Below are 12,057 nucleotides of genomic sequence, written 5' to 3'. Positions count from 1 at the left end.
TCTGTATGTCCAATATCCATTCTAGCATACTTAATGTAATCAAGTAATGCATTATCAAGCACATTAAATAAGCAGCTGTGGCTAGACAGCATGGTGTGTCAATACTATTAGACAGCATGGTGTATCAATACTATTAGACATCATGGTGTGTAGACAGCATGGTGTATCAATACTATTAGACAGCATGGTGTATCAATACTATTAGACAGCATGGTGTGTAGACAGCATGGTGTGTCAATACTATTAGACAGCATGGTGTGTAGACAGCATGGTGTATCAATACTATTGGACAGCATGGTTTATCAATACTATTAGACAGCATGGTGTATCAATACTATTAGACAGCATGGTGTGTAGACAGCATGGTGTGTCAATACTATTAGACAGCATGGTGTATCAATACTATTAGACAGCATGGTGTGTCAATACTATTAGACAGCATGGTGTGTCAATACTATTAGACAGCATGGTGTATCAATACTATTAGACAGCATGGTGTGTCAATACTATTAGACAGCATGGTGTATCAATACTATTAGACAGCATGGTGTGTAGACAGCATGGTGTGTCAATACTATTAGACAGCATGGTGTATCAATACTATTAGACAGCATGGTGTGTCAATACTATTAGACAGCATGGTGTATCAATACTATTAGACAGCATGGTGTGTAGACAGCATGGTGTGTCAATACTATTAGACAGCATGGTGTGTAGACAGCATGGTGTATCAATACTATTAGACAGCATGGTGTATCAATACTATTGGACAGCATGGTGTATCAATACTATTAGACAGCATGGTGTGTAGACAGCATGGTGTGTCAATACTATTAGACAGCATGGTGTATCAATACTATTAGACAGCATGGTGTGTCAATACTATTAGACAGCATGGTGTGTCAATACTATTAGACAGCATGGTGTATCAATACTATTAGACAGCATGGTGTGTCAATACTATTAGACAGCATGGTGTGTCAATACTATTAGACAGCATGGTGTATCAATACTATTGGACAGCATGGTGTATCAATACTATTAGACAGCATGGTGTGTAGACAGCATGGTGTATAAATACTATTAGACAGCATGGTGTGTCAATACTATTAGACAGCATGGTGTGTCAATACTATTAGACAGCATGGTGTGTCAATACTATTAGACAGCATGGTGTGTCAATACTATTAGACAGCATGGTGTATCAATACTATTAGACAGCATGGTGTATCAATACTATTAGACAGAATGGTGTGTCAATACTAATGTTTATATGTTATGTGTCTGTAAGATACACTGCATCACCAAAAGTAGACACCCTTTCAAATTAATGGATTCAGTTATTTCAGCCACACCCATTGCTGTCAAGTGTATAAAATCGAGCACACAGCCATGCAATCTCCATAGACACAATTTGGAAGTAGAATGACGTTACTGAAGAGCTCAGTGACTTTCAACGTGACACCGTCAGAGGATGCCACCTTTCCAACAAGTCAGTTTGTAAAATTTCTGCACTGCTAGAGCTGCCCCGGTCAACTGTAAGGGCTGAAGGTCTAGGAGCAACAACGGCTTATCCTTAAAGTGGTAGGCCACATTAGCTCACGGAAAGAGACCGCCGAGTGCTGAAACGCGTAGCGCTAGAAATCGCCATGATTTTGGAATGAGTTGTTCAGACAGCTGTCCACATACTTTTGGTCATGTAGTGTATCTATGTTATGTATGTTATGTTGTGTTATGTATGTTAGTACTATTTAGTGGATCAAGTAAAGCATCCTGTTCTATATGTGTTGTATATGTGTTGTATATGTGTTGTATATGTGTTGTATATGTGTTGTATATGTGTTGTATATGTGTTGTATATGTGTTGTATATGTGTTTTATATGTGTTTTATATGTGTTCTATATGTGTTCTATATGTGTTGTATATGTGTTGTATATGTGTTCTATATGTGTTTGTTGCCTTTGATCTCTTCATCCTCTCTCTCTCTCGCTCTCTCTCTCTCTCTCTCTCTCTCTCTCTCTCTCTCTCTCTCTCTCTCTGTCTGTCTGTCTGTCTGTCTGTCTGTCTTTCTCTCTCTCTTTATCGCTATCTTTCCCTCTCTCGCTGTCTGTCTGTCTGTCTGTCTGTCTGTCTCTCTCCTTCTCTCTCTCTCTCTTTATCGCTATCTTTCCCTCTCTCTCTGTCTGTCTGTCTTTCTCTCTCTCTGTCTCTCTCACTCCCATCAGAGCGAGCTTCAGGTCTGTGCTGTAGGTTGATTGGCAGCTGTAGGCGGGGCATGCCTAAGCTTGCGGACCTATCGGTAAAGACCAAGGATGTGTGGGAGATTCCCAGAGAGTCTCTCCAGCTCATTAAGAAGCTGGGCAACGGGCAGTTTGGAGAAGTCTGGATGGGTAGGAACTAGTTCTCTGTCTTTGCATGCCTCTTCATCTCATTTAATCTCCCTCCCTCTATCCCTCCCTCCACCCCCTCCTCCCTCTCCACTCCTACCATCCCCTCCACCCCTCCCTCTTCTAGGCAGTAACGATGGGATGTGTCACTTCTTGACCACGCCCTGTCCCAATTCAACGCCCCTCACCCTGGGTTTGGGGCGGGACGCCTGGGAGGTTGCCCGGGAAACGCTGGCCCTAAACAAGAAGTTGGGTCAGGGCTGCTTTGGAGATGTCTGGATGGGTGAGACTGACTGTCAATCAATCAATCAATCAACCAATCAATCAGTCACCTTCTTTTACTGTATGTTGAAACACTTTTTACAGTCTGTGTTCCAGAAGGGCTTCTCAGTGTGTCTCTGGGTATTCCTAATGCAGTGTTCCCAGTGTCCAGTTCAGTGTTAAAGGGTCTGTGTCTGTCCAGACCAGTGCTGTTCTGTGTCAGTGTTAAAGGGTCTGTGTTTGTCCAGACCAGTGCTGTTCTGTGTCAGTGTTAAAGGGTCTGTGTCTGTCCAGACCAGTGCTGTTCTGTGTCAGTGTTAAAGGGTCTGTGTCTGTCCAGACCAGTGCTGTTCTGTGTCAGTGTTAAAGTGTGTGAGTGTGTCCAGTCCAGGAGGTGTTTTACTGGTCCAGCTTCATGTGCTACTGTAGTTTCATAATGGTACTCCTTCTCTCCTCCCCTCCTTCCTCCCTTCTCTCCTCCCTTCTCTCCTCCCTCTCCTCTCCTCCCCTCATTCCTCACCTCCCTCCTCCCCTCTCCTCTCTCCTCTCCTCTTCTCCGTTCCCTCCTTCCCTCCCTCCTCCCCTCTCTGTTCCCCTCCCTCCTCCTCTCTCTCCTCTATCCTTCCCTCTCTCCACCCCTTTCTCCTCCTCTTTCCTCCCCACTCTCCTCCCCTCCCTTCTCTCCTCCCCTCCTTCCTCCCCTCCCTCCTCCTTTCTCTCCTCCCTTCTCTCCTCCCTCTCCTCTCCTCCCCTCATTCCTCACCTCCCTCCTCCCCTCTCCTCTCTCCTCTCCTCTTCTCCGTTCCCTCCCTCCTTCCCTCCCTCCTCCCCTCTCTGTTCTCCTCCCTCCTCCTCTCTCTCCTCTCTCCTCCCCTTTCTCCTCCTCTTTCCTCCCCACTCTCCTCCCCTCCCTTCTCTCCTTCCCTCCCTCCTCACTTCTCTCCTTCCCTGTCTCCTACCTTCTCTCCTCCCTTCTCTCCTCCCTTCTCTCCTTCCCTCCCTCCTCGCATCTCTCCTCCCTCCCTCCTCCCTTCTCTCCTTCCCTGTTTCCTACCTTCTATCCTTCCTTCTCTCCTCCCCTCCCTCCTCCCTTCTCGCCTCCCTTCTCTCCTTCCCTCCTCCATGCATGACCTCATCATCACTCTTTTAATGTGTGTACTATATAACTCTGTGTGTGTGTGTGTATATAGGTGTGCGTGTGTATATAATTGCGTGTGTTTCTGCCTCTGTGATGTGTGTCTGTGTATATAGGTGTGCGTGTGTATATAATTGTGTGTGTTTCTGCCTCTGGGGTGTGTGTGTATATAGGTGTGCGTGTGTATATAGGCGTGCATGTGTATATAATTGTGTGTGTTTCTGCCTCTGTGGTGTGTGTGTGTGTGTGTGTGTGTGTATGTGTGTGTGTGTGTGTGTGTGTGTATGTGTGTGTTTCTGCCTCTGTGGTGTGTGTGTGTGTGTGTGTGTGTGTGTGTGTGTGTGTGTGTGTGTGTTTGTGTGTGTGTGTGTCTGTGTGTGTGTGTGTGTGCATGTCAGGTATGTGGAACGGCGCCACCAAGGTAGCAGTGAAAACGTTGAAGCCAGGCACCATGTCTCCAGAGGCCTTCCTAGAAGAGGCTCAGATCATGAAGAGACTGAGACATGACAAGCTGGTGCAGCTGTACGCTGTGGTCTCTGAAGAACCCATCTATATCATCACAGAGTTCATGAGCCAAGGTGCTGCAGCATGCACACACATCTAAGCTGGGAAGCACGCACACACACACACACACACACACACACGCACACACACACACACACACACGCACACGCACGCACACACACACACACACACACACGTTTTCACAATTATTTCTGACATGTATTCAACTGTGTGTACTGCAGGAAGCCTTCTGGACTTCTTGAAGGACGGGGAAGGAGGAAATCTGAAGCTGCCTCAACTGGTGGATATGGCTGCACAGGTCAGAACACGCAATCACCGTCTCGGTCAAACACCGTCTCGGTCAACCCCCGTCTCGGTCAACCCCCGTCTCGGTCAACCACCGTCTCGGTCAACCACCGTCTCGGTCAACCCCCGTCTCGGTCAACCCCCGTCTCGGTCAACCACCGTCTCGGTCAGGTCAACCACCGTCTCGGTCAGGTCAACCACCGTTTCGGTCAGGTCAACCACCGTCTCGGTCAGGTCAACCACCGTCTCGGTCAGGTCAACCCCCGTGTCGGTCAACCACCGTCTCGGTCAGGTCAACCACCGTCTCGGTCAGGTCAACCACCGTCTCGGTCAGGTCAACCCCCGTCTCGGTCAGGTCAACCACCGTCTCGGTCAGGTCAACCACCGTCTCGGTGAGGTCAACCACCGTCTCGGTCAGGTCAACCACCGTCTCGGTCAGGTCAACCACCGTCTCGGTCAGGTCAACCACCGTCTCGGTCAGGTCAACCACCTTCTCGGTCAGGTCAACCACCGTCTCGGTCAACCCCCGTCTCGGTCAACCCCTGTCTCGGTCAACCTCCGTCTCGGTCAACCCCCGTCTCGGTCAGGTCAACCCCCGTCTCGGTCAACCCCCGTCTTGGTCAACCACCGTCTCGGTCAGGTCAACCCCCGTCTCGGTCAACCCCCGTCTCGGTCAACCCCCGTCTCGGTCAGGTCAACCACCGTCTCGGTCAGGTCAACCACTGTCTCGGTCAACCACCATCTCGGTCAACCACCGTCTCGGTCAGGTCAACCACCGTCTCGGTCAACCACCGTCTCGGTCAGGTCAACCACCGTCTCGGTCAACCACCATCTCGGTCAGGTCAACCCCCGTCTCGGTCAGGTCAACCACCGTCTCGGTCAACCACCGTCTCGGTCAACCACCATCTCGGTCAACCACCGTCTCGGTCAGGTCAACCCCCGTCTCGGTCAGGTCAACCACCGTCTCGGTCAACCACCGTCTCGGTCAGGTCAACCACCGTCTCGGTCAGGTCAACCACCGTCTCGGTCAGGTCAACCACCGTCTCGGTCAACCACCGTCTCGGTCAACCCCCGTCTCGGTCAACCACTGTCTCGGTCAACCCCCGTCTCGGTCAACCCCCGTCTCGGTCAACCCCCGTCTCGGTCAACCACCATCTCGGTCAGGTCAACCACCGTCTCGGTCAACCACCGTCTCGGTCAGGTCAACCACCGTCTCGGTCAACCACCGTCTCGGTCAGGTCAACCACCGTCTCGGTCAACCACCGTCTCAGTCAGGTCAACCCCCGTCTCGGTCAACCACCGTCTCGGTCAACCCCCGTCTCGGTCAACCACCGTCTCGGTCAACCACCGTCTCGGTCAGGTCAACCACCGTCTCGGTCAACCCCCGTCTCGGTCAACCACCGTCTCGGTCAGGTCAACCACCGTCTCGGTCAGGTCAACCACCGTCTCGGTCAACCCCCGTCTCGGTCAACCACTGTCTCGGTCAGGTCAACCACCGTCTCGGTCAACCACCGTCTCGGTCAGGTCAACCACCGTCTCGGTCAACCACCATCTCGGTCAGGTCAACCCCCGTCTCGGTCAGGTCAACCACCGTCTCGGTCAACCACCGTCTCGGTCAACCACCATCTCGGTCAACCACCGTCTCGGTCAGGTCAACCCCCGTCTCGGTCAACCCCCGTCTCGGTCAGGTCAACCCCCGTCTCGGTCAAGCCCCGTCTCGGTCAACCACCGTCTCGGTCAGGTCAACCACCGTCTCGGTCAGGTCAACCACCGTCTCGGTCAGGTCAACCCCCGTCTTGGTCAACCCCCGTCTCGGTCAACCCCCGTCTCGGTCAACCCCCGTCTCGGTCAACCACCGTCTCGGTCAACCACCGTCTCGGTCAGCTCAACCACCGTCTCGGTCAACCACCGTCTCGGTCAGGTCAACCACCGTCTCGGTCAGGTCAACCACCGTCTCGGTCAGGTCAACCACCGTCTCGGTCAGGTCAACCCCCGTCTCGGTCAACCCCCGTCTCGGTCAACCCCCGTCTCGGTCAACCACCGTCTCGGTCAACCACCGTCTCGGTCAGGTCAACCCCCGTCTCGGTCAACCCCCGTCTCGGTCAGGTCAACCCCCGTCTCGGTCAGGTCAACCACCGTCTCGGTCAGGTCAACCCCCGTCTCGGTCAACCCCCGTCTCGGTCAACCCCCGTCTCGGTCAACCCCCGTCTCGGTCAACCACCGTCTCGGTCAGGTCAACCACCGTCTCGGTCAGGTCAACCACCGTCTCGGTCAGGTCAACCCCCGTCTCGGTCAACCCCCGTCTCGGTCAACCACCGTCTCGGTCAACCACCGTCTCGGTCAACCACCGTCTCGGTCAGGTCAACCACCGTCTCGGTCAACCACCGTCTCGGTCAGGTCAACCACCGTCTCGGTCAGGTCAACCCCCGTCTCGGTCAACCACCGTCTCGGTCAGGTCAACCCCCGTCTCGGTCAACCACCGTCTCGGTCAACCCCCGTCTCGGTCAACCACCGTCTCGGTCAACCACCGTCTCGGTCAACCCCCGTCTCGGTCAGGTCACCTACCGTCTCGGTCAACCCCCATCTTGACCACGTTCCTCTGGTGGTCGGGGTCGAGCACTGGTGCCGCCTCACACTCTGCTGCAGGTGGGACAAGTTGGGATGACGGGCACCTCTAACACTTCCTCCTGTGTGCATGTGTGTGTGTGTGTGTGTGCGTGCGCATGTGCGTGCGTGTGTGTGTGTGTGTGTGCGTGTGTGTAGATAGCGGCAGGCATGGCGTATATAGAGCGAATGAATTACATCCATCGTGATCTGCGAGCAGCTAACATTCTGGTCGGGGAAAATCTGGTGTGCAAGATCGCTGACTTTGGTCTGGCCAGACTCATAGAGGACAATGAGTACACTGCCAGACAAGGTAAGAGAGAGTGTGACAACTCTTGATGAGAACAGGACTTCATAAATACATTTGATTGATTGATTGATTGATTGATTGATTGATTGATTTTACAGGAGCCAAGTTCCCCATCAAGTGGACTGCTCCTGAAGCAGCTCTATACGGGCGTTTCACCATCAAGTCTGACGTGTGGAGCTTTGGTATCCTGCTCACTGAGCTCATCACAAAGGGACGCGTACCTTACCCAGGTAGGTGGGCGTGTCTTACTCTCTCCCTTCTTTTTTACAGACATGGGATATGTGTTACTAATAAACATCTCTGTGCAGTGGCAAGAAAGAATATGTGTCTAATATGTACAGTATCTACAGTGGCAAGAAAAAGTATGTGAACCGTTTGGAAATACCTGGATTTCTGAATAAATTGGTCATAAAATGTGATCGGATCTTCATCTAAGTCACAACAATAGACAAACACAGTCTGCTTACAATAATAACACACAAACAATGATACGTTTTCATGTCTTTATTGAACACACTGTGTAAACATTCACAGTGCAGGGTGGGAAAAGTATGTGAACCCTTGGATTTAATAATTGGTTGACCCTTCTTTGGCAGCAATAACCTCAACCAAACGTTTTCAGTAGTGGCGTATCAGACCTGCACAACGGTCAGGAGGAATTTTGGACCATTCCTCTTTTCAAAACTTGGGATATTATTGGGATGTCTGGTGTGAACTGCTCTCCTGAGGTCATGCCACAGCATCTCAATCGGGTTGAGGTCAGGACTCTGACTGGGCCACTCCAGAAGGCGTATTTTCTTCTGTTGAAGTCATTTTGTTGTTCATTTACTTCTGTGTTTTGGGTCGTTGTCCTGTTGCATCACCCAACTTCTGTTGAGCTTCGATTGGCGGACAGATAGCCTTACATTCTCCTGCAAAACGTCTTGATAAACTTGGAAATTCCCTTTTCCGTCGATGATAGCAAGCTGTCCAGGCCCCGAGGCAGCAAAGCAGCCCCAAACCATGATGCTCCCTCCACCATACTTTACAGTTGGGAGGAGGTTTTGATGTTGGTGTGCTGTGCCTTTTTTTCTCCACACATAGTGTTGTGTTCCTTCCAAACAACTCAACTTTAGTTTCATTTGTCCACAGAATATTTTGCCAGTAGCGCTGTGGAACATCCAGGTGCACTTTTACAAACTTCAGACGTGCAGAAATGTTTTTTTTTGGACAGCAGTGGCTTCTTCCGTGGTGTCCTCCCATGAACACCATTCTTGTTTAGTGTTTTACATGTCGTAGACTCGTCAACAGAGATGTTAGCATGTTCCAGAGATTTCTGTAAGTCTTTAGCTGACACTCTAGGATTCTTCTTAACCTCATTGAGCATTCTGCGCTGTGCTCTTGCAGTCATCTTTGCAGGACGGCCACTCCTAGGGAGAGTAGCAACAGTGCTGAACTTTCTCCATTTATAGACAATTTGTCTTACTGTGGACTGATGAACATCAAGGCTTTTAGAGATAGTTTTGTAAACCTTTCCAGCTTTATGCAAGTCAACAATTCTTAATCTTAGGTCTTCTGAGATCTCTTTTGTTGGAGGCATGGTTGATATCAGGCAATGCTTCTTGTGAATAGCAAACTCAAATTTTGTGAGTGTTTTTTATAGGGCAAGGCAGCTCTGACCAACATCTCCAATCTCATCTCCAATCTCCTGAACCCAATTAGCTTTAGGAGAAGTCATTAGCCTAGTGATTCACATACTTTTTCCAACATACAGTCGTGGTAAAAAAAGGTTTTGAGAATGACACAAATATTAATTTTCACAGTCTGCTGCCTCAGTTTGTATGATGGCAATTTGTATATACTCCAGGTTGTTATGAAGAGTGATCAGATGAATTGCAATGAATTGTAAAGTCCCTCTTTGCCATGCAAATGAACTGAATCCCCAAAAACCATTTCCACTGCATTCAGCCCTGCCACAAAAGGACCAGCTGACATCATGTCAGTGATTCTCTCTTTAACACAGGTGTGAGTGTTGACAAGGACAAGGCTGGAGATCACTCTGGCATGCTGATTGAGTTTGAATAACAGACTGGAAGCTTCAAAAGGAGGGTGGTGCTTGGAATAATTGTTCTTCCTCTGTCAACCATGGTTACCTGCAAGGAAACATGTGCCGTCATCAATGCTTTGCAAAAAAAGGGCTTCACAGGCAAGGATATTGCTGCCAGTAAGATTGCACCTAAATCAACCATTTATTTGATCATCAAGAACTTCAAGGAGAGCGGTTCAATTGTTGTGAAGAAGGCTTCAGGGCGCCCTAGAAAGTCCAGCAAGCGCCAGGACCGTCTCCTAAAGTTGATTCAGCTGCGGGATCAGGGCACCACCAGTACAGAGCTTGCTCAGGAATGGCAGCAGGCTGGTGTGAGTGCATCTGCACGCACAGTGAGGATGGCCTGGTGTCAAGAAGGGCAGCAAAGAAGCCACTTCTCTCCAGGAAAAACATCAGGGACAGACTGATATTCTGCAACAGGTACAGAGATTGGACTGCTGAGAACTGGGGTAAAGTAATTTTCTCTGATGAATCCCCTTTCCGATTGTTTGGGGAATCTGGAAAAAAGCGAAGACAAGGTGAGCGCTACCATCAGTCCTGTGTCATGCCAACAGTAAAGCATCCTGAGACCATTCGTGTGTGGGGTTGCTTCTCATTCAAGGGAGTGGGCTCACTCACAATTCTGCCTAAGAACACAGCCATGAATAAAGAATCAGGACCAGCACATCCTCCGAGAGCAACTTCTCCCAATCATCCAGGAACAGTTTGGCGACGAACAATGCCTTTTCCAGCATGATGGAGCACCTTGCCATAAGGCAAAAGTGATAACTAAGTGGCTCGGGGAACAAAACATCAATATTTTGGGTCCATGGCCAGGAAACTCCCCAGACCTTAATCCCATTGAGAAATTGTGGTCAATCCTCAAGAGGCAGGTGGACAAACAAAACCCCACAAATTCTGACAAACTCCAAGCATTGATTATGCAAGAATGAGCTGCCATCAGTCAGGATGTGGCCCAGAAGTTAATTGACAGCATGCCAGGGTGGATTGCAGAGGTATTGAAAAAGAAGGGTCAACACTGCAAATATTGACTCTTTGCATCAACTTCATGTAATTGTCAATAAAAGCCTTTGACACTTATGAAATGCTTGTAATTATACTTCAGTATCCATAGTAACAATCTGACACAAATATCTAAAGACACTGAAGCAGCAAACTTTGTGGAAATTAATATTTGTGTCATTCTCAAAACTTTTGGCCACGACTGTACACTGTGAATGTTTAAATGATGTATTCAATGTAGACAAGAACAATTCAATAATTAGTGTGTTATTAATTTTATGACCAATTTATATAGAAATCCAGGTAATTCCAAATGGTTCACATACTTTTTCTTGCCACTCTATGTCTCTTTCTCCCTCTCTACCACTCCCTCTCCCTCTTCTCTAGGTATGAATAACCGGGAGGTCCTGGAGCAGGTGGAGAGAGGCTACAGGATGCCCTGTGCGGTGGGTTGTCCTGCCTCCCTCCATGAGCTGATGGTACAGTGTTGGCGCAGAGAGGCGGACGAGAGACACACCTTTGAATACCTGCAGGGCTTCCTGGAGGACTACTTTACTGCTACTGAACCCCAGTACCAGCCTGGAGAGAACCTGTGACCACGCCCACACGCACACGCACATACAGACACGAGTGTTCACAGACAGACACTCACTCACATAAATACAGACACACACACACACACACAGTTTTTGTAGGCTGTAGCGTGCCAGATTGTGCCTTAAATCTTTACTCAGTGTGAAATGATGATGAGGATGATGTCTTCACTTCCAATGCTTTTTACTCTTTAACCATCTTTCATGTCAAAGTGGATTTTTACTGTAATCCTTTTTAAGTCTGTTGTTTTTTTTCGAGTTTCTGAATCTGGTGGGTAAATGCTGCCAGAGGCGTCTTGCCCGTAGGGGGCACGTGCCCCCTCAAAGAATGTGCCCTGTTTAAAAACGTTTAAGAAATAAAATTATATATATATATATATATATATATATTGTTGTTGTTTCTCTGCAATACCACTAGCCACCTAGAAATGTTATGAAGTTGTCTTTAGTTAGCCCAGCTCTCCCAACCTCATAACTAACTACCAAGAAGCCATTTCAGACTATCAGTCAAGTTAGAGTAGCTAGCTTGTTTGTCTTAGCTTGAATGCCTGCTGTCAAGGTTGGTAGACTTTAGAAAAGCCAGCTATAACTACATGTGTTGAATAAGACTCACATTCCTTTCAATCTGTTACCCAGATTTGAGCAGACATGCAGAGAAGAATGCTGCCAATGGTTGCCGATGTTAGAAATAGGCCTAGCTTGTGCATCATTATCACTAGCTATCACTAGCTATCACTAGCTATTACTGGCTATCACTAGCTATCACTAGCTATTACTAGCCATCACTAGCTATCACTAGCTATTCCTAGCTATCACTAGCTATTACTAGCTATCATTAGCTATCACTAGCTATCACTAGCTATTACTA

General features: G+C 48.8%; 1 protein-coding gene across 2 annotated transcripts in view; it reads left to right on the top strand.

Moving 5' to 3' along the window:
• yrk (Yes-related kinase) overlaps positions 1-11,572 on the top strand; it is a 63,784-nt gene extending 52,212 nt beyond the window's left edge. The window contains exons 8-13 of one of the 2 annotated variants that reach the window (XM_036971171.1): positions 2,516-2,671; positions 4,183-4,362; positions 4,531-4,607; positions 7,358-7,511; positions 7,607-7,738; positions 10,984-11,572. In XM_036971171.1, coding sequence (XP_036827066.1) covers positions 2,516-2,671; positions 4,183-4,362; positions 4,531-4,607; positions 7,358-7,511; positions 7,607-7,738; positions 10,984-11,192 — 908 coding nt within the window. In that variant the 3' untranslated portion in view covers positions 11,193-11,572. Of the gene's footprint in view, positions 1-2,226; positions 2,392-2,515; positions 2,672-4,182; positions 4,363-4,530; positions 4,608-7,357; positions 7,512-7,606; positions 7,739-10,983 lie in introns of both variants that reach the window. The other variant, XM_036971170.1, reaches the window with a different exon arrangement.
• The last annotated feature ends 485 nt before the right edge of the window (positions 11,573-12,057 follow it).

This window comes from Oncorhynchus mykiss, chromosome 32 (assembly GCF_013265735.2).
Source record: "Oncorhynchus mykiss isolate Arlee chromosome 32, USDA_OmykA_1.1, whole genome shotgun sequence".
Taxonomy (NCBI): Eukaryota; Metazoa; Chordata; class Actinopteri; order Salmoniformes; family Salmonidae; genus Oncorhynchus; species Oncorhynchus mykiss.
This window is presented reverse-complemented; position numbering and strand designations above follow the sequence as displayed.